The following is a 22,886-nucleotide window of genomic DNA, read 5'->3' on the forward strand; positions in this document are numbered from 1 at the left end:
AAGCAATGGATAGGAAGACCAGAAAAATAATGACAATGAATCATGCCCTTCATCCACGCAGTGACATTGACAGACTTTATCTACCAAGGCAAATAGGTGGGCGTGGAATGCTACAAGTACATCAGATGGTTGAAGAAGAAAAAATGGCTTTGGAAGAATATCTGAAGAACAATGATGAAGATGCACTGAAATTAGTATATCAGGAAGGCTTACTGACTACTGGAGAGACCAAACTGGCCTACAAGAAAGACCAAATGAAGAACAGAATAGAGGCATGGGAAGACAAAGCACTACATGGCCAATACATTAAAAAAATAGCTGGGAAAGCAGATAATAACAAGACCTGGCAATGGCTAAGAGCAGGAAAATTGAAGAAAGAGACCGAGGGACTAATTCTGGCTGCACAAGACCAAGCCTTAAGGACAAATGCATATAAAGTCAAAATTGAGAAGACAGCAACAGACAGTAAGTGCCGCCTATGCAAAGAAGCTGAAGAAACAGTGGACCACCTGGTAAGCTGTTGCAAGAAGATTGCACAGACTGACTACAAGCAGCGGCATGACAAAGTAGCAACAATGGTGCATTGGAAGATCTGCAAAAAATATCATTTGCCTGTAAGCAAAAACTGGTGGGATCATAAAATAGAGAAAGTCATAGAAAATGATAAAATTAAACTGCTCTGGGACTTCAGAATTCAAACAGACAAGCACCTGCAACATAACACCCCAGACTTAACAATTGTCGATAAGAAAGACAAAAAAGTCTGGATAGTGGACGTGGCAGTGCCTGGAGACAGCAGAATAGAAGAGAAAGAACTGGAGAAGATAACAAAATACAAAGACCTACAAATAGAAATAGAAAGACTGTGGCAAAAGCAAGCAAGGGTAGTACCAATAGTAGTAGGCGCCTTGGGTGCAATCCCAAAACAACTGGAGCACCACTTGAACACCATTGGCATTGACAAATTCGCTATTAGGCAATTGCAAAAGGCGGTTTTACTAGGAACTGCTTCCATCCTGCGACGAATACCTGTAATACCATCAAACATCCACATCTGCCTATCCCAGGTCCTGGGTAATGACTCGATAGGTAGACAAAATGCCAAATCCAGTCTGAACATCTGGCTGACTGTTCGATGATTGATGATAATAATAATAATAAAGTTGGAAGGGGCCTTGGAGGTCATCTAGTCCAACCCCCTGCTCAGGCAGGAAATGGCTGTCCAGTCTCTTCTTAAAAACTTCCAGTGTTGGAGCATTCACCGCTTCTGGGGCAGGTTGTTCCACTGGTTAATTGTTCTAACTATCAGGAAGTTTCTCCTTAGTTCTAGGTTGCTTCTCTCCTTGATTAGTTTCCATCCATTGCTTCTTGTCCTGCCTTCAGGCGCCTTAGAAAACAGCTTGACTCCCTCTTCTTTGTGGCAGCCCCTGAGATATTGGAACACTGCTATCATATCCCCCCTCGTCCTTCTCTTCATTAAACTAGACATACCTAATTCCAGCAGCCTTCCTTATATGTTTTAGCCTCCAGTCCCCTAATCTTCTTTGTTACTCTTCTCTGTAGTCTTTCTAGAGTCTCAACATCTTTTTTACATCATGGTGACCAAAACTGGATGCAGTATTCCAAGTGTGGCCTTACCAAAGCATTGTAAAGTGGTATTAATACTTCACGTGATCTTGATTCTATCCCTCTGTTAATGCAGCCTAGCACTGTGTTGGCCTTTTTGGCAGCTGCAGCACACTGCTGGCTCATATTTAAGTGATTGTCCACTAGGACTCCGAGGTCCCTCTCACAGTTACTACTGTTGAGCAAGGTACCCCTATACTATACCTGTACATTTGGTTTTTCTTGCCTAAATGTAGAACCTTACTTTTTTCACCATTGAATTTCATTTTGTTAGATAGCGCCCAGTGTTCAAGTCTGTCCAGATCCTCCTGTATCTAAGCCTGTCTTCTGGAGTGTTGGCTATTCCTGCCAGCTTGGTGTCATCTGCAAATTTGATGATTTCCCCATCTATCCCCTCGTCCAAATCGTTGATGAAGATGTTGAAGAGCACTGGGCCCAGAACAGAGCCTTGGGGCACCCCACTACACATTTCCCTCCATGTAGATGGGGTTCTATCGAAGACCACATGCTGAGTACAGCCGGTCAGCCAGCTACGAATCCATCTGGTGGTGATGCTGTCTAACCCACATTTTTTCTATCTTATCAAGTAGTAAGTTGTGATCTACTTTATCAAATGTCTTACTGAAGTCCAAGTAAATTATATCCACAGCATTCCTCTGATCCACTTAGTCACTTGGTCAAAGAATGCAATAGGATTTGCCTGGCATAATCTGTTTTTGACAAACCCATGTTGGCTTTTAGTAATGACCTTGTTTGCCTCTAGGTGTTTGCTGATTCGTTGTTTGATTATCTTTTCCAGAATCTTCCCAGGTATTGAGGTTAGGATGATGGGTCTGTAATTTCCTGGGTCCATTTTTTTTCCTTTTTTGAAGATGGGAACTACATCAGCTCTTTTTCAGTCCTGTGGTAGTTCCCCAGTGCTCCAGGATCTTTGAAAAATATAGTTCAATGGTTCTGAGATCACATCTGTCAGTTCCTTGAGAACCCTGGGATGTAATCCATCTGGTCCCGGTGATTTGAAATCATCTAGGCTGGACAGGTGCTCACTTACCATTTTCTTGCCTATCTTAACTTGCATTTCTATTCTGTTTTTATGGCACTATTTTTGGTAGGTTGGTCTGTTTTTTCCCTTTGTATAAAGACAGATGCAAAAAATGAGTTAAATAGTTCTGCTTTCTCCCTGTTGCTTGTCATCTTCTTGCCACTTTCACCCAATAATGGACCAATCATTTCCTTCACTTTTTTTCTTGTTTTTTACATGTTGAAAGAAGCTTTTTTTGTTATTTTTGACTTTGGTCGCAAGCCTTAGTTCATTTTGAGCCTTAGCTTTCCTCACTTCATCTTTGCAGGCTCTAACTATTTGCTGATATTCTGACTTAGTTATGTGCCCCTCTTTCCACTTTCTATACTTGTCCTTTTTATCTTGTAATTTATCAGAGAGTTCTTTATGCAGCCATGCCGGTTTCTTTTGAGAGAAACTCAAAACTACATGCATAACTACATGTACAGTAGTGCAACCATTCGTGGACTGGGACAATCTGTTCAACATCACTTAGACTGTAGTTACTTCTTCCATATCTTGGATTTATTGCATGAGGATGCCCTTAAAAACAATCTGGAAGATGCAGCTGCTCCAGAATCTAATAGTGCAGGGGTTATGGATACACTTCAATGCAGGGCTTTTCAACCAGTGGTATGCATACCACAGGTACTACATTGGTACTTGGCAGGTGGTACGCGACCCTGCCTAGCCTAGCCAAGGGTAGCGGCGTGAGGGAACGAACTAAAGTGGCAGAGTGTAGGACTTGCTGTGAGAGTGTCATCAGGAGCTGCTGGAGTGAGACAAACGCCCCAGGATTGGCACTTCCTGCACACCCGGAAGAGAAAGGAGGAGGAGGGCGGAGACAGGAAGGGATATAAAAGGAGGCAGTTTTGGCGGGAGAGGGAGAGAGGGAAAAAAAGATGTCGGAAAAAGAGTCAGAAGAGAAAGGGCTTTTGTCAGAGAAGCGGTGAGAGAGAGAGAGAGAGAGAGGAAAGGCTTTGGAGGGAAGTGTGTATGTGGGGGTAGAGAGGAAAGGCTTTGGGGGGGGAGTGTGTGTGTGAGAGGCAGAGAGAAAAGGCTTTTGGGGGAAGTGTGTGTGAGAGAGGCAGAGAGGAAAGGCTTTTGGGAAGGTGTGTATGTATGAGAGACAGAGAGGAAAGACTTTTGGGGGAAGTGTGTGTGAGAGAGGCAGAGAGGAAAGGCTTTTGGGGGAAGTGTGTATGTGTGAGGCAGAGACGAAAGGCTTTTGGGGAGGTCTGTGTGTATAAGAAGCAGAGGGAAAGACTTTTGGGGGAAGTGTGTGTGAGAGAGGCAGAGAGGAAAGGCTTTTGGGGGAAGTGTGTGAGAGAGTGAGGGGCTTTTGCAAGTGAAGGGTGAGAGAATGAGAGAGGAGAGGGAGGTAGTAGTACATATTAATAAATATATTAATTCATCATACATTTGCCAGTGCAAAGGAAAAGTGATTCAGCAAAGGAACTGCCACCAAAGAAATTAAAACCGGTACTTTTTTTCCTTTTTTTCCAATTTGTAACATTTTATTAGATTATAGAATAAAATACAAAAATACAAAAACAAATAGTAGACACAGTGGGGAGGAAAAAGGAGAAAAAGTGAGGGGGAGAAGGGAAAAAGAAAAGAAAAGGCACTGCCTTCTGAGTTCCACTGTTGCAGTAGGAAGGAAGCATTAACATTGAACCTCAACTTTTTATTTTTCCATAATATTATAAACTAGCCATTTCTATAACAACAAATGAATCTAACCAGTAAAATCCAAAATCCCCCCACCTTTTTTTTAGTCATCAAGTTTTTGACACCTTGCTAAACACTGGTGGTACTCGAATATTGTCATGTTCTAAAAGTGGTATAATCTATGAAAAGGTTGAAAAGCCCTGCCTTAATGCATCAGTGTAGTGGATCTCTCTCCTTTGCAAGCTGCCTTGGTTCCCAGTAAGCTTCCAAGTGCAATTCAAAGTACTGAGTCATGATCTTTAAAGTCCTTAATGGCATGCATCCCAAACATTGCAACAGAGTGGGTATGCTTCAGCTCCCTAACTTTAAAATAATGCCTTCAGACAGAACCAGAATTCCTTTTCATTTGTGGCACCAGCCCAATGGAATGATCTCCTCTTTAATATTTGAACTGGTCTCAGTCATGTTAGTCTTTAAGAAGGCCTTGAAGACCTGGATATTCTTTCAGACTTTGAGACCAGAATGTTAGGTGGCTTTATCCTGAGAGATTGACTATATGTCCAATTGTGTTATTTGTTTCCATTGTTAGATTTATGATATTTTTTACATTGTGATTTTTTTTATGACTGTACATTGTCCGAAGTTGCATTCAGTATTTGCAAATTGGGTGGCCATGTAATCTTAAATTAAAAGATAACCTAAATAGTAACTAAGCTTCAGAGATTATTTTTAAAGCATCCATGGTTTTCAGGTATACATAGATATTTGCATTTCTTTCCTATTTCTTTATTTTCATCTGTTGTGTCATCCCCCAATTTACAGGTATCATTTGGAAAAAAATAGTGCCCTGGATATTGTTAGAAACTTTAATATTTCTACTTCTGAAAAGATATATAAAATTTACTTAAGTCACTACTTTCTAGAAGTGAGAGACAAGAAAATAATAGCAATGTAAATTTGCACATATGTTCCTTAATAGGAAGAAAAAAATAGGTTAGCAATATGATCTTCTAGAAGAATCTGTAGTGATATTAATTTAGCTTCAAAACATGTGCAATTTTGTGACTGTGGTTACTCCCTTTTTATGTGCACTGCAGGTATGTAAAGAGGGCTGGTATGAGCCAATGACTGTTAAGCCAATAACTGTTGTTATATACATCTCTGCTTCAGAGCACAAAAATAGTAGTTTTCACAGTATTTATGTTAATATTTAATGACATTTCATATTCATAGTAGCATTTGTACTATAGGAACTGTGAAAATAATGTTCAGAACACCAGTTCTTTTCTAGGTCTATGTCACCTGGTTTCATAACTACTTCCCTATCAAGACAAGAACAAAAAGCAGCCCAGAGAATGTCACAACGCCGCTCTTATCAAGCTAGACAGAAGATTGCAAAAATGAAGAAAGTTTATAAAGCTGTAAAAGAAGAGGTAAGCAAGGATAAAGCACATGGAATATTTGGTATTTAGAATAGTACTGCTAGATCATTAGAAGTCTATCAATATGTTTTAAAGGGAGTTGATCAAATACCAGGTTTTTGAAAACTACTTTTACTAGAGAGTTCAAATGGCAGGATATAGTTTAATTGTACTATATATGGATGGCATATTTTTATATGAAACTCATACCTGAAAAAAGAGAATAAAACAGCTGCTGTGACTAATTGTTTTCTGTAATTATCCAACCTGCTAAAAAATCTTCTTAAGGGGGGCACTTTGCTGGCCAATGAATGTTGTGATTACATGATTTGAGCATGTTATAAATCAAATTATTAGAAAATAATTTCCACCTTCCAAAACCATTGTGGTCCAGTGAAGTACACAATTTGGCCAAGGATTCCTATAGCTCATTTTCCTGAAAAGTTTAAAAACTGACCTTTCCATCTCTTACCATAGTCTTTAATTGAAAAGAACTCACTCTGACTTCAGTGGGATTTATTACTTAGTGATAAGAGTGTTTTATATAGACCTGGTTCTGATAATTAAGTTGAGAGTCCATTTTTTATTGTTTCAGTAATATCAGTACCTTCATACATTATCTTCTTCCTTTGTAAATTCAACTTCATCTGTTATAACTTTATATTATACAGTTTTCCAATGTTGTGTGGTTTACTTTGTTGTGACATGTAGGATATAAATCAAAGAGTTATATAGGATAGTGAGACTGGGATGTAGCCGAGGTGGCGCAGCAGTTAGAGTGCAGTACTGCAGGCCACTTTAGCTGACTGTGTTCAGCAGGTCAGCGGTTCAAATCTCACCGGCTCAAGGTTGACTCAGCCTTCCATCCTTCCGAGGTAGGTAAAATGAGGACCCAGATTGTTGGGGGCAATGTAAATATATATATACATTGCTTACTGGTGTACACTGCTTAGAGAGTGCTTGCACTTAAAGCGGTATATAAGTCTCATAAATAAATAAATAAATAAATAAATAAACATAAATGAACTAATATCCTGAAAAGTATTCAGGATACAGTCTCCAGGAACCTGGTATAGACTTTGATAAAGGCAGGCAAGGAGGTCCCATTATTTAGGACTAGTGGGTATGTCTGGCATTTTGAAATGCCACCAGCTATTTCAGGAGAATATAATGAGGTACAAAGGACATGTTTGAGATGTATTCTTTCCCTTCTACACTGTGTGCACAATTATTAGGCAAGTGAGTATTTTGACCATATTATTATTTTCATGCATATTTTCCACTTCCAAGCTGTATAAACTTGAATGCTTAGTGGATATAAGCATATCAAGTGATGTGTATTTGTGTAATGAGGGAGGGTGCGGCCTAAGGCGAGCAACACCCGATATTGAATTGTGCATAATTATTAGGCAGCTTCTTTTACTCAGGCAAAATGGGCCAAAAAAGAGATTTTTGAAACATCAAAAATTGTAAAAAGTCTTTCAGAGGGATGCAGCACTCTTGAAATTGTGATCACAGAATCATCAAATATTTTGTTGCAAATAGTCAACAGGGTTGCAAGAAACATGTTGAGAAAAAAAGACGCACATTAACTGCCAAAGATTTGAAAAGACTCAAACGTGAAGCTTCCAGGAACCCATTATCCTCCAGTGCTGTCATATTTCAGAACTGCAACCTACCTGGAGTGCCCAGAAGTACAAGGTGTTCAGTGCTCAGAGACATGGCAAGATAAGGAAGGCTGAAACCCGACCACCATTGAACAAGACACATAAGTTGAAACGGCAAGACTGGACCAAGAAATATCTGAAGACAGGTTTTTCAAGTGTTTATGGATGAGATGAGAGTGACTCTTGACAGACCAGATGGATGGGCCCATGGCTGGATCAGTAACAGGCATAGAGCACAGAGCTCCACTTCGACTCAGACGCCAGCAAGGTGGAGGTGGGGCACTGGTATGGGATGGTATTATTAAGATGAGCTAACTGGACCTTTTCGGGTAGAAGATGGATTCAAAATGAACTCCCAGCCTACTGTCAGCCTACCTTACCTTGGCCATGTGTCTGAGCACTGAACACCTTGTATTTCTGGGCACTCCAGGTAGGTTGTAGTTCTGGAATATGACAGCACTGGAGGATAATGGGTTCCTGGCAGCTTCACGTTTGACTCTTCTCAAATCTTTGGCAGTTAATGTGCATCTTTTTTTCTCAACATATTTCTTGAGACCCTGTTAACTATTTTCAACAAAACATTTGATGGTTCTGTAATCACGCCCCAATATCTTAGCAATTTCAAGAGTGCTGCATCCCTCTGAAAGATTTTACAATTTTTAACTATTCAGAGTGAGTTAAATCTCTTTTTTGGCCCATTTTGCCTAAGGAAAAGAAGCTACTTAATAATTATGCACACCTCGATATAGGGTGTTGATCTCCTTAGGCCACACCCTCCCTCATTACATAAATACACATCATCTGATATGCTTATATCCATACAGCTTGGAGGTGGAAAATATGCATGAAAATGATAATATGGTCAAAATACTCATTTGCCTAATAACTATGTACACAGTATAATTTCTACCTATGATACTCCCCAATTCCTTTTCCTGAAAATTGTTTCAGCTGGGGTAATGTTATTTTTTTTCCTAAAGTTTATGGGATCCATTTGGTCCAAAGACATTTTGGAAATAATAACAATGAAGGACATTAACAATTTATTATGCAGCATTTTTTTTATATTGTAAATTAAAATGATTTAAAATAGATTTTTTTCAGATTCCAAGTGAAGTGTATCCCAAGATATATCTCATGTATGGAGAACATTATGTACTTGGCAATAGCTTTCTGCATTACAAATAACTGGAAAATAGATAGGCTGACACTGACACCAATTTTAAAAAAGGCTCCAAAGAAATATCCAGGAAATTATAAACTGGTTACCTGAACATCTGCTCCCATGAAATCAGTATAACTGGTAATCAAAAGAAAACCCTTTCTCACCAATCTAGTTTTTTTGAAAATGTCAGCAGGCATCTGGATGATATTCTGTTCTTCAATTTTCAAAAGTCTTTGACAACATCTTCTCAGGGCACCCAAGGACAATTAGTAGTCAAGAGATAAGAGAAGCTGTTTGTGAGAAAAGTTGGGCAGTGGTTCAGAATATTGCTCACAGCTCCATTTTAAGCCAACTATTATCTGTCTTTTCCTTCTAATCATGTGAGCAATATGAAACTCACCTCTATATGCCCTCTAGTGCAGGGGTAGGCAACCTTGGTTCTTTTATGACTCATGGACTTCAACTCCCAGAATTCCTGAGCCAGCCATGCTGAGGGGAAAGGGAGAGTTTCCAAGCTGAGCCATGCTGGCTCAGGAATTCTGGGATGTGAAGTCCACAAGTCATAAAAGAGCCAAGGTTGCCTACCCCTGTTCTAGCATAACAGCTATAACACAAGGGGCGAGCAACATATGTGCACAGACACACATGCAATCTGTTTTATTACATAAAGATGCTTATATGACCAGTGCTGGCTAAAGGAGTTAGAAGGCCATACAGTACTGTGCCTGTTTGTTATTTCTAGTGTTTTCATTTACTAAAAAAAAAATACTCCCATTTAATACTTTGTTTGCATATTAAGAATCTAATTCCAGAGCTGCAGTGGCCATATGAATTTTATATCCAAGAATACTCATTGTCTCAAGGATATATTGCTCAAAGAATGCTTAATTCTGAGGAGAAAAAATGTCCTTAATTTTGGTTGAAATCTTGAAAAACTACAATTTATATTGTAAATCTCAAGATAGATAGCTGCATTTATATTAAAAATCTCTGCAAAACAAGAATTTAGTTTAAAATGTATAATATTAGATTTCACTTTCAAATTATAATGTTTGCTGTTTTATATTTTGTTGTTTAGGACTTAAGCAGTCCTTCTTTGAGTGATCATTCAGCTGGAGATCCAGGGCCTAAAAATCAATTTTCTAATGAAGACTGGGAGCAAGAAGCAGTAATGCTTTACGATTGGGCCAGATCACTCCGAACTGAAGATATTGGGGAAGATTAATCAGAGATAAATGTATTTTTTGTTTAAGCTTCTACCATTTCTATCATGGGCAGCAACAGTTGAAATTGTTTTTCCCCTATATTTTTTTTGCTCTTTTTTGCAGACATAACCATGGCAGAAGATGAATATACACAATTCTCTGGCTTTAGGAAATTCCTAACAAACAAGTTACTGTTGATAGAAAGATGTGATATTATGTGAGAAGAATAAAGTGGTGTAGCCAATGTACATCTGTTGCAAGTAATAACTTGAGGCATCTAGATGGAAAATAGGAAGAGGTTGATAAATACTAAAGGTAACTAAAGAGGTGCTTCCCAGTATGCATTAATATAAACACTAATAATAATAATAATAATAATAATAATAATAATAATAATAATGATAATAATAAATAATATCATCGCAGGATGAAAGCAGTTCCCAGGCGGCCTTACTAGGAACTGCTTCCATCCTGCGATGATATCTGTAATATCATCAACATCCACATCTGCCTATCCCAGGTCCTTGGTAAGGACTCGATAGGTAGACAAAAATGCCAAATCCAGTCTGAACATCGGGCTGACTGTGCGATTATTATTATTATTATTAATAATAATAATAATAATAATAATAATATTCAGAATGTAGTGGCAAACCAGGGGGAGTTGGCAGTGAAAGAATCCAGCAGAGATATACAACTGTTCTCATTTGGAAACCAGGCATCTCTTCCTCAGGAAGAACAAAACCCTCTAACTAAAGAAATAAAAGAATTGAAACAAAGAATAACTGAGCATCTAGAACAGCACAAAAACAACAGAATAAGGCTGCCTGCATTGAAGCTTGTTCCAAAGAAACAGCTAGCACAAGCATTAAAAGATGCAAATACTGCAATATCAAGTATAAGCACCAATTCACTGCAAGAAACAAACCAACTAATGTACAGCACAGCTGCAGTTATAACAGAATACCTGGGATGCAAAATCAACAAAAAAGAAAAACAAACAAACAGTGCACCACAAAAATGGAAGGTTAGACTAGAAAATAAGATCAGCAAGTAAGATCACATGCAAGCAAGCTAGAACAGATGAAAGACAGGAAGCTGAAGAACAAGAAGACCAAAGAATTACCTAATCAAGAAATACCACTTAGAAACAAGGAAGATCAAGGAAGCACTGGAAATAATAAAGCAACAAATAACAGGTATAGCCAGGAAAATCAGTAGATATGAAGCTCAAATTGCAAACTATAGGCAGAACCTCCAATTTCAATCCAATCAGAAACGTTTCTACCAATCCATCAATGGAAAAACTGCAATGAATCAGTCAGTACACAAGGAAGAAACATTGCAGTTCTGGAAGCAGATATGGGATAACCGCAAAGAAATACAACAAGGATACAGCTTGGTTAAAAGAGGTGGATGCAAATAAAACAGAAGTTGAAATGAAAGAACTAGTAATAACAACAAAAATGGTAGAAAAAAGAGCAAGGAAAATCAAAAATTGGTCAGCACCAGGTGAAGATGAACTGCATGGGTTTTGGTTGAAACATCTAACTGTTATACACCCACTCATTGCCAAGCAGTTCAACAATATACTACAAGGAGGAGAAATTGAAAAGTGGCTAACAACTGGGAAAACCTACCTAATAATGAAAAATCCAGCAAAAGAGGTAACACCAGGCAACCACAGGCCAATTACCTGCTTACCAACAACTTTCAAATTACTAACTGGTGTGGTAGCGGATGCAGTACAACAGCATCTAGTTGAAAACAATCTCTTTCCACCTGAGGAGAAAGGAAACCGCCCCAATAGCAGAGGAACAAAAGATCAACTCCTAATAGACAAAATGATCTTGGAAAACTGCACTGTTTCCTCTGTCAATAATACTGAATAACTCAGGACATGGCTATCAAACATCAAAAACATCTGCCAGACTATCCCACCTCTTTTACATGGATGATCTGAAGCTGTATGGAAAAACATCATCTGAAATAGAATCGCTGCTCAACACTGTCCGTATATATAGCCAAGATATTGCAATGGAGTTTGGCTTAGATAAGTGTACCACACTTACTATCAAAGAAGGAAAAATAATGAAAACTGAAGGAATCAAGATGCCCCACAAAAATAACATTAAGAGTCTGGATGAGGAAGATTACTACAAATATTTGGGTATCCTTCAAGCTGACAACATCAAGCACACTGAAGTCAAGAAAAAGATTAGAGGTGAATGCATCAAGAGAGTGAAGAAGATCTTAAAATCCAAACTCAATGGAGGAAATACCATAAAGGCAATCAACACCTGGGCAATTTCAGTCATTAGGTACACAGCTGGAATAGTGGACTGGACTCAAGCAGAACTAAAAGCAATGGATAGGAAGACCAGAAAAATAATGACAATGAATCATGCCCTTCATCCACGAAGTGACATTGACAGACTTTATCTACCAAGGCAAATAGGTGGGCGTGGAATGCTGCAAGTACATCAGATGGTTGAAGAAGAAAAAGTGGCTTTGGAAGAATATCTGAAGGACAATGATGAAGATGCATTGAAATTTGGTTGAAAGGAAGGCTTACTGACTACTGGAGAGACCAAACTGGCCTACAAGAAAGACCAAATGAAGAACAGAATAGAGGCATGGGAAGACAAAGCACTACATGGCCAGTACATTAAAAAAAAAATAGCTGAGAAAGCTGATAATAACAAGACCTGGCAATGGCTAAGAGCAGGAAAATTGAAGAAAGAGACCGAGGGACTAATTCTGGCTGCCCAAGACCAAGCCTTAAGGACAAATGCATATAAAGTCAAAATTGAGAAGACAGCAACAGACAGTAAGTGCCGCCTACGCAAAGAAGCTGAAGAAACAGTGGACCACCTGGTAAGCTGCTGCAAGAAGATCGCACAGACTGACTACAAGCAGTGGTATGACAAAGTAGCAACAATGGTGAATTGGAAGATCTGCAAGAAATATCATTTGCCTGTAAGCAAAAACTGGTGGGATCATAAAATAGAGAAAGTCATAGAAAATGATAAAATTAAACTGCTCTGGGACTTCAGAATTCAAACAGACAAGCACTTGCAACATAACACCCCAGACTTAACAATTGTCGATAAGAAAGACAAAAAAGTCTGGATAGTGGACGTGGCAATGCCTGGAGACAGCAGAATAGATGAGAAAGAACTGGAGAAGATAACAAAATACAAAGACCTACAAATAGAAATAGAAAGACTGTGGCAAAGCAAGCAAGGGTAGTACCAATAGTCATAGGCTCCTTGGGTGCAATCCCAAAACAACTGGAGCACCACTTGAACACCATTGGCATTGACAAATTCGCTATTAGTCAATTGCAAAAGGCGGCCTTACTAGGAACTGCTTCCATCCTGCAACAATATCTGTAATACCATCAAACATCCACATCTGCCTATCCCAGGTCCTTGGTAAGGACTCGATAGGTAGACAAAATGCCAAATCCAGTCTGAACATCTGGCTGACTGTGCAATGATCCATAATAATAGTTGGAAGGGACCTTGGAGGTCATCTAGTCCAACCCCTTGCTCAGACAGGAAACCCTATACCATTTTGGACAAATGGCTATCCATTCTCTTGTTAAAAACTTCCAGTGTTTGAGCATTCAACGCTTCTGGAGCCAGGTTGTTCCGCTGGTTAATTGTTCTAACTGTCAGGAAGTTTCTCCTTAGTTCTAGGTTGCTTCTCTCCTTGATTTGTTTCCATCCATTGCTTCTTGTCCTGCCTTCAGGGGCTTTGGAGAATAGAATGACTCTCTCTTCTTTGTGGCAGCCTCTGAGATATTGGAATACTGCTATCATATCCCCCCTCGTCCTTCTCTTCATTAAACTAGACATACCCAATTCCAGCAACCATTCCATATATGTTTTAGCCTCCAGTCCCCTAATCATCTTTGTTGCTCTTCTCTGTACTCTTTCTAGAGTCTCAACATCTTTTTTACATCGTGGTACCAAAACTGGATGCAGTATTCCAAGTGTGGCTCTACCAAGGCATTGTAAAGTGGTATTAATACTTCACGTGATCTTGATTCTATCCCTCTGTTAATGCAGCCTAGCACTGTGTTGGCCTTTTTGGCAGCTGCAGCACATTGCTGGCTCATATTTAAGTGATTGTCCACTAGGACTCCAAGGTCCCTCTCACAGTTACTATTGAACAAGGTACCACCTATACTATACCTGTACATTTGATCCAAACTGTTCTATTTGCATTTCGGCTCAGCTAAATACTTTCACAAGTAAGCCTATATATATGACTTTAACAACGTGAAACATTAGACTTACTAATGGAAGAGGAACAAAAATAATAGAAAAACTATAATGAAAATTAAAAATATTTTATTTACATTCTTATTTATATACAAATTTTTACACCTCGCTTAAAAACAGAGTATATATGCATGACTGAACATAATGGATTCACAGGATGAGTCAGATGAACGTTTACAAAGAATTAATGTTTTTAAGAATATTAAAAGATTGCAGTTTCACAACTGCTTCAGGTAATTATTAGAATGCACAGTGCATATTTGAATAAAGTATTCCAATTTATTATAGCACAATTCAAAGGTAACTGAAATTAACATGCAAACATTTATTAGATACGTTGAAAAGCAGCATTGGCTTATGCATAACCATCCTGCAACAGCAACATCTCCAACTATTGTTACTAATATATTCTCAAAATTTGGTGTAGTGTTTGAAATTCCCTTTATAAAACACATATGAAATTTAATCCTAATCAAGATTTATTAATTTAATTCAGAATAAGTAGTCCTGATTTTTATTCAAATGTTTGTCTCTGTCCCTTTTTTTTTTTTCAAAAGTTGAATAAATCTTGTAATGCTACAATGCCATAAAATTGAGAGAAAGTATTTTCTGGTTATGGAACTTTAAGCAAGTTTTGTTTTCAGGTATTGGCCCTTATTTCTTATTTATACTGATACTAAGAAATATTCTTGAATTATGTATAAATATTCTCACTTTAGAGATGGAATTTTATTCTTTAATTCCATTTCTTCGGAATATCAGCTTATATGATAAGAAATTTCAGAATTTTCATTCAACCACTTTATAACAATAAAAAATGAGCAGTGATGGACTCTACGAGGTTAGCCTAGTGGTTGTTATAGTTTTACATGTGATCACCTTTCTTCTAGTACTGAGTAACTTAATATAAGAAATGAACATACAAATCATGCTTAAAGTGTTTATTTGGTGTCTGGTTTTTTTCATGTGGTATTCTTCCCATTTTACTTGTACTACTTTTCTCCGTTAAATAGTATAGGAAATACTATTCACAAGTAAGTTGTATCAACATGAACACACCATAAGATAAAATTTAAGAATGGGCTTTCTAGAGTAATTTGTTTTAAAAAATAATTTATAAAGCACATGTAAACATTCATTAATTGCTGCAAGACACTAGAGTTTTTGGAGAGACATTTCTTCTTAAGAATAAACCGTTTTTTTTCTTCTAACACTGCCAAGTGTTTTTTTTATATATATACAGACTCCCAAATGAAATGAACAGGCCTTAGTCTAGTGCAAGGGTGTCAAACTCACAACGTCATGTGACGTGTTGCGATGTATCACGACTTTTTTGCCATTGCCGGCAATGGGATGGGCGTGGTTTTGCTATGATGCATCCAGCCTGCGGGCCGGCAGTTTGACACCCTGGTCTAGTGCATTATGTCTAACTCCTCTAAAAATGTTCTTGTTTCCTTCCTCTTCCAATTTGCCACTAAAGTTGGCATTTTAATTATTCTTGAAATGAAAATGGTTTAAACTAAATAGTGAGCTTTTTAGGAGAGCATAGGAATCAACAATTTGGAAATTGCTCAAAGTTCAGTATAGGTTGAGTAGCTATGTTTTAAATACATTTAAATAAAGAAATTATAGTTGTGACAGACATGGAAAAATACCAAAGAACTACAATTCTTAATACCAAAAGGATGAATAATTGCTGTACTTGCTACATTCTTACATCCTTTTCTCTTGTAACCTTATTTTCATATGCACAGGAATTTCAAGAAAGTACAATTTAGAATATTATCATGAACCAAATGAAGATACATAATAGGTTAGAAATCATCTGACATTTATAAGGTGAAGAATATTTGCCTTTTAATCAAAGAAACAAAATCAACATTCATGTTAAAATAAATAAGTTGTATTTTTATCCAGTGTATGTAACAGCAGGTTTGAAAAACTTAAGGCTGATATCCTACATAGGCTAACTTTAAGTATCGGCTCAGTAACTCATTTAAGCTAACTGTCCATTAAGTATGCAAACAACCAGCCTCTTGTATTACAATGGATGAGAAATTAAATAAAAAGCACAAGCAGCATAGTTCCACTTCATTTCATTTAATGTGCCTTTTCAGATAACTTACTATAATTAAGAAAGCAATTCATAAAATATCTATTAATATATTTCATAACTTTGCTATTGTCTCAGTAATAAATTATTTTTTAAAACTCCTCTTCTATGTGATACCCAAGATGATTTAGGTATTGATCAGGCCACATAGCATATAACTTGGATATGGAGGATTCCTGTTTTAAAAGCACTCTTAGAGTAAAAATGCCTTTAATTTATCAACTCTGCATGGGTAGACACACATTGGTATATTTTGTAAAAAATATTTTATATATAAGCAGTGAAGACCTTGGCCTTAGAAGCCCTTTGAGATTACTTAAAAGCCAGGCAGGTAAGCCATCGCTTAAGCCTAACCTAATGACTTTCCCCAAGTTAGATGTAATCAAAAACTCTCATTTTCTTACAGCCAAGTCTTTGATCTCATAGCAACCATAGTGAAGCAGCAACAGTAAGTGCCTAAGGTTCTCTGCTCTTCATACATGTAATAATTAACATGATACAAAAGTAGCTCTTTAATGTACTTGGGGGAAAAAAATCACTTCCATTTTTATCTGATCTTATCCTGCTATCACAAACACTTCTAGAATTAGTTAATTTTACTCTAATGAATAGACTAAATAAAATAAAAGTAAATTTTATGGTGAGCAAAAATTCAAGAAGTTACTGAAAAACTGTACTTATTTTGAGAAACTTAGATTATGTTCCTCTGGCAACATAAGTTCTTAAAATGGGATGTGAGAAGTTATACATCACATTTTGAAACATGCTGTGGATTAAACTCATTTACAATTTCCCCCTCTTTATATGCTATATTCTATATACTAATAAAGAAATGAATAGGTCTATAGCAAAATAGAAATAACGAATGAATGTGTGTATATACACATTAGTATGCTACTTTTATTTTATGAATAAAAGATCAGAATTATTTTATTCATTCAGGAATTACTGGCGATATACTGTATACCAATATGCCTTCAAAACTGAATACAAACAGGGTTGTTTTGCTCTTAAACTGTTGACCTCTGGCATTACATTTTCCCTATCGCATAAATTCTGTTTATCTTATTATGTTGTTAATTGCAGAATGAAGCTTTGGTTGCATCTTAGTAAGGTTAGTAACTGTAAATGTCTATATTAAAAGAAGTAAACATAAGTTACACAAACAAGAGGATCACTTTTGGTTTAATGTGCATTTGAATTTGTGCTAATTAGATGCTTTTTTCAGAAACAAAAAATTTATGAACATTTAAATATTGTCTGTGTACAAGAAACTAATGAGAAAATTTGGTCTACCTTTTTTAATATAACATGACCTCAGTAAACATAGCATATTATTACATGGGTAATTTATACTTGTGATCTTTGAGATAATCACAAAGTAATATTGCCCCATAAATTTATCTTTCAGAGAGAAAAGCTTGGAAAGAACACAATTATATAAACATTAGAGCCTCATTTGCTTCAGTCAAGTATGTTGCTGTTTAACACAACACAAATTGGGAACTTATCACATGCATAATTTTAAACTCCAAGAATATAGCATGTTGTTGTATAGAGGTTCCCCAAGTGCTGAAATAAAATTGTGCAGCTTATATCTTTGTTTTACATGAGCATTTGAGTCTCATGAAACCATTTCAGCAGTCTGTCTCGAGTAAGCAAGTTTCAAATTGTCAAGTATTATTTTTCACATTTCCAAATTACTTTGAAGAGATAAAGTTCATTATCAATCCAAGGTTCTATTCAGATTGAGGGATATCATTCATTTCCCGACATGCATCTATAGATTTAGAGAGTGCTTTTAAAAACATCCTATTGTCCAGAGATGGGAAGTCCAAATTTTGCCAACTACAACCGGCCTTGTTGACTGAGGTTGGGTGTTGTAGTTCAACAAAATTTCAAGGGATACAGGATCCCTGTGCTGGCCATCCACCTTATTTAGAAATAGTGAAGCCAGTAATATTTTCAAGTTTGCTGAAATAATGCTGAGTCAGTCAAATCTCTGTTTTTAAGTACAATAGCTTAATCAGTGCAAGGAAATGGTTTTGTCAATAGCTGGTAATACCTGGAGAAAATTATCTTCTCATAGAGAGGAGATTTTATGCTTATTATAGACATTATGTATATCTTCAGGACAAAGCACTAATATGATAAAACTTGGAAAACCTTTAAAAATTACACACACTTTCTTCACTTTCTTCCTTATTTGCATTAAAAGGACTTCAAATATTATTCCATCAGTCAGCAGATACCAAACATATATACATTAATGACAATGAAGCTTTCAATTATCCAATAAATGTATATATGAAAGGATACCATCACAGCTAAAATTCTACAGATATGGCTGATATCTGTGCACTTTAAAAATAGATTTTTAGCTGCACAAAAATATGCATTTAATTTTGACCATACTGTATACATAAATTTTATTTTCACAATTAAAACAAAGGCAGTCTAGAATTTTCATAAAAAACTGTTACTTTGAGAAACTTATTTTTCAGCAAGACTAACTGGAACTATTGCATAAAACTAAGGAAAATCATATAAAAAAATAGAAAACTATTTTAAATTGTGACCAATATCAAAAGATGATGTGTCAAATTTGTTCAGGGGACATAAAAGTGAAAAAGAAGTATCCAAAAAACAAATTATGTACTTAAAACAAAAAAAACCATTGCACTACTATATTAGAAGAGAATATGTTCTAGTAAGGGTGCCGAAATTTTCACCTGTTTAAAAAATTTAAATGCACAATACATTTGCTTTTGAACCACCTTTCAGAAACAATATGTTCCAGTATTTTCTGAACCATAAAGTTTTGTTTACAAAGACATGTGTTCATGTGTGTCTATTACATGGTTTTATAACAAATAAAATGGAAGAACATCTTTTATTTTCTCTCTTCTCAGACCATATAATATGTAAAAAAAATTAATCATTATGAAACTGCAGTTATTGGCATTCCTAATAAACTTTGTAAATGCATTCCTGTACACTTTTTTCTTTATTAAGATGTATATTATACAGGTCAGTGACATTTAATTTGCTTTATTTCCCTCTACTTTACTCTGCTTTTCTCATGAATACTTTCTTAAGTCTGTTGTTTTAACTACAACGTCTAACATGTTCTAGCACATACTCAGGAAAATGTAGGCTACAAACTTGTAAACCGTCAAGTTTGCAGGGCATTCTCGGATATTCATCTTCTTTCCATTTATTATCTTCAGGGTCAAAAGTAAGAATTGAATCACTGTAGTGACCATTGTAACAAAGGCCTCCAAGAACCATTATCTGCTTGTCCAGAACAGCCACTCCATGGCCACTTCTACCAATTGGCATAGAAGCCAAAATTGTCCATTGATCAGTATCTGGATCGTAAACCTCTGTAGAAGGGCATCCTTGAGATTCAAACGAGGCTCTCAGAATTACACAGACACCTCCAAAAACATAAAGCTTGCCGTTATAGGAAAGCATTTTGTGAAAACATCTTGCATAATTCATTTTGCATTTGTTTTCCCAACAATTAGTCACCACTTGAGTCCTCCTTGTTCGCTGCTCCACTGTCCCTTCTTTACTGGGATCAAACACACAAACCTGTTTGGATGTAGAAGACGATGTTATTCCACCAGTGATGTACAACTTGCTGCCAAGAACAGTTCCTTCATGTCCATATTTATTGACCGGATAAGGATCTACAAACTCCCACTTATCTTCTGTAATATCATATCGTTCGGTTGAATAAAATGTCTCATCTCTTGTTCTTCCAGCTACTGCGTAGATGTATCTTCCAATAACACCAACAGCAAATTCTGACCGTGGCACAGACATATCTGCCATTCGCAACCAAGAGTTTTGCCTTGGATCATAACGGAACACCTTGGAGGAAGCATGAAATTCACCATCTGGCCCCAACTCTTCCCCACCCAATAAGAATACAAAGTTATTAACAATAGCAAGGCAATCTGGTCTCAAAGGTACTTGTGGGCCTTCTAACTCCCACCAGACCCTTGGCTTGTGCAGGAGGAGGATTTTGCTATTTACCATGCTGTGTCCTATCATTCCTCTAAATACTGCAGTCTGGGGTTTGGCAGAACGGATGCGATTTGATTTCATTTCCATCAAAGGCTGTTGATGCACACAATGGAAGTAATTCATAGCCTGATCCACTTCGTGCCGTAACTGTCTGGAATAACGATAAAATTCTGAAGTTTTCACCTAAGGATAGAGCAAAATACATACATTTATTTTCAAGATGCATCTACCATCTGAAACTAGGCAGATTCTAGGTATTCTAGATAAACTAGAACTTACCACATAATATGCAATTTAAGTCAATATAATTAAAATAGTAGTCATTAATCTCAAATTAATGCTAAAAGTAATGTTCTATGTACTGAATTATACATGTGCTGGTTATAATTATACCCCAGGACTTAAGGACAGACATATTTTCACTTGCTTCTAGAAGTCCATGAATGTGAGGGCTATCCTTGCATCAGAGTATTTGAAAGTATTTCAAAAGAGGCAGATCTACAAAGAGTACCCCATGCTGGGACCCTTCCCACTATAACACCTAGCCTATTTGGGACAAAGAGCAACAACCGTTAGGGAGAGGTAGTTCTTAGTTATGTAGACTATATATGGCTTTGTATATAGTATGAAAATATTACAGAAAAATTGTTCAGAAATAAGTTGGCTAATTTCCCGAATTAAGGGAAACCATGAAACAAATACTTCAAATACGATTTACTAGCTGAAATCATAAAAACTCAGAAGAGCTTTTAAATAATCTGATCAACCAGTATCACATTTTGCTGCTCTTCAACAAAATTACTCAGAATTGTACAATTCAGATGGTTATAGGCTACACTGAACTCATTTTCAGTACGACAGATCCCAATACTGATTTTTAGGCATCTTTTAAAATAACATCTTAGATTGGCCTTCTTCATGATTAACTCCTTCTACCATTTATATCTTTAATATACCAATACTCCTTTTTCTATATTTTATATCTATTTCTCCAAGGCCATAAAAATGTGCAACAGAAGAAACTAATTAAAATATCTAGTCCTCTGAACATGCCTTTTAAATTCTAATTCGTAAGTTATCAGGCCCTAAACTAAAATACAAAAATTACCGTATCAGCCAAATGCAAACTTGTAGTTTACTAGTTCACTTATGCAGTTCAACATAATAACATAACATCATCAATAATGAATTCCATAATAGAATAGAATAGAATAGAATAGAATAACAGAGTTGGAAGGGACCTTGGAGGTCTTCTAGTCCAACCCCCAGCTAGACAGGAAACCCTATACCATTTCAGACAAATGGCTGTCCAATCAGTAAGTGGAGGCAACTTCTGGAGGCAGGTTGTTCCATTGATTAATTGTTCTAACTGTCAGGAAATTTCTTCTTAGTTCTAGGTTGCTTCTTTCCTTGATTAGTTTTCATCTGTTGCTTCTTGTCCTGCCTTCAGATGCTTTGGCGAATAGCTTGACTCCCTCTTCTTTGTACCAACCCCTGAGATATTGGAACACTGCTATCATGTCACCCCAGTCCTTCTTTTCAGGAAACTAGACATATCTAATTCCAGCAACCTTTCTTTATATGTTTTAGCCTCCAGTCCCCTGATCATTTTTGTTGCTGTTCTCTGCACTCTTTCTAGTGTCTCAACGTCTTTTTTACATTGTGGTGACCAAAACTGGATGCAGTATTCCAAACGTGGCCTTGCCAAGGCATTATCAAGTAATATTAACACTTCATGTGATCTTGATTCTATCCCTGTTAATGCAGCCTAGCACTGTTTTGGCTTTTTTGGCAGCTGCAGCACGCTTATTATACCGATACTGATTTCCCCAAAGCTCTTTTTATAGAATATTAATGTCTAGTCTAGAACTGAGGCAAGTTCTCCAATTATATTTGTTGTTGTTAATTGCGAAGTCGTGTCCGACCCATCGCGACCCCATGGACAACATTCCTCCAGGTCTTCCTCTCCTCTACCATCTTCTGGAGTCCAATTATATTACATTAACTTAACAACATAGTTACCAATTAGGGCCTGCAAAATTCAGGCAGTCTTCATTCAGTGACCATCTGAAATTACAGTGGAAATGAATGGGATTTACAACTGTTCCTCGTAATTGTGGTTGTCACAGCATCCCTTTTGTCATGTGATTATAGGTGCCTGGCAACTGTCTTGCAATTACATTGCAGCATTCCATGGTTGCATGATAGCCATTTGTGACCTTCAGCCTCCATCAATGGGAAGCCAAATAACAATTGTATGACTGTGGGATGCTGTGACCGCATGGAATTCACCTAACAATGACAACTGGAACTACTACAACTGCTATCATAAGTCAGCAGGGTCATATGATGTCACACTTTACGACCATGTCACTTAGTGACAGAGTTGCCAGTCCCAATTACCATATTTAAATGAGGAGTATCTGTATTTTTTAAATTTTTAAAATTAAATAAATTTCTATATAAAAATAGGGTAAAGTCTCCATTTACTAGCAATTACATGAATGAGAATTATGCTCTCTCATTTTCAACCTACATGAATTGATTTTTAATACAACACACCTTTCTTAGTGCAAGAGTGCTTCTCTATCTCGTATCTTCTTATTTATCAACATATCGAGACCACCAACC

General features: G+C 36.9%; 2 protein-coding genes across 7 annotated transcripts in view; one reads left to right on the forward strand and one right to left on the reverse strand.

Moving 5' to 3' along the window:
- The window catches only part of CUNHXorf58 (chromosome unknown CXorf58 homolog), a 57,703-nt gene extending 47,452 nt beyond the window's left edge, over positions 1–10,251 (forward strand). For 3 of the 4 annotated variants that reach the window (XM_039362992.1, XM_039362984.1, XM_039362975.1), the window contains 2 exons: positions 5,649–5,790; positions 9,689–10,251. In XM_039362992.1, the coding sequence (XP_039218926.1) occupies positions 5,649–5,790; positions 9,689–9,835 (289 nt within the window). In that variant the 3' untranslated portion in view covers positions 9,836–10,251. The remainder of the gene's footprint in view (positions 1–5,648; positions 5,791–9,688) is intronic. The other variant, XM_039362966.1, reaches the window with a different exon arrangement.
- A 3,908-nt stretch (positions 10,252–14,159) lies between these two features.
- KLHL15 (kelch like family member 15) overlaps positions 14,160–22,886 on the reverse strand; it is a 35,934-nt gene continuing 27,207 nt past the window's right edge. For all 3 annotated transcript variants that reach the window (XM_039363056.1, XM_039363040.1, XM_039363047.1), the window contains exon 3: positions 14,160–20,438. In XM_039363056.1, coding sequence (XP_039218990.1) covers positions 19,329–20,438 — 1,110 coding nt within the window. In that variant the 3' untranslated portion in view covers positions 14,160–19,328. The remainder of the gene's footprint in view (positions 20,439–22,886) is intronic.

Source organism: Crotalus tigris, unplaced genomic scaffold, assembly GCF_016545835.1.
Source record: "Crotalus tigris isolate CLP2741 ecotype Arizona unplaced genomic scaffold, ASM1654583v1 scf7180000017589.2436309, whole genome shotgun sequence".
In the NCBI taxonomy this organism is placed as follows: Eukaryota; Metazoa; Chordata; class Lepidosauria; order Squamata; family Viperidae; genus Crotalus; species Crotalus tigris.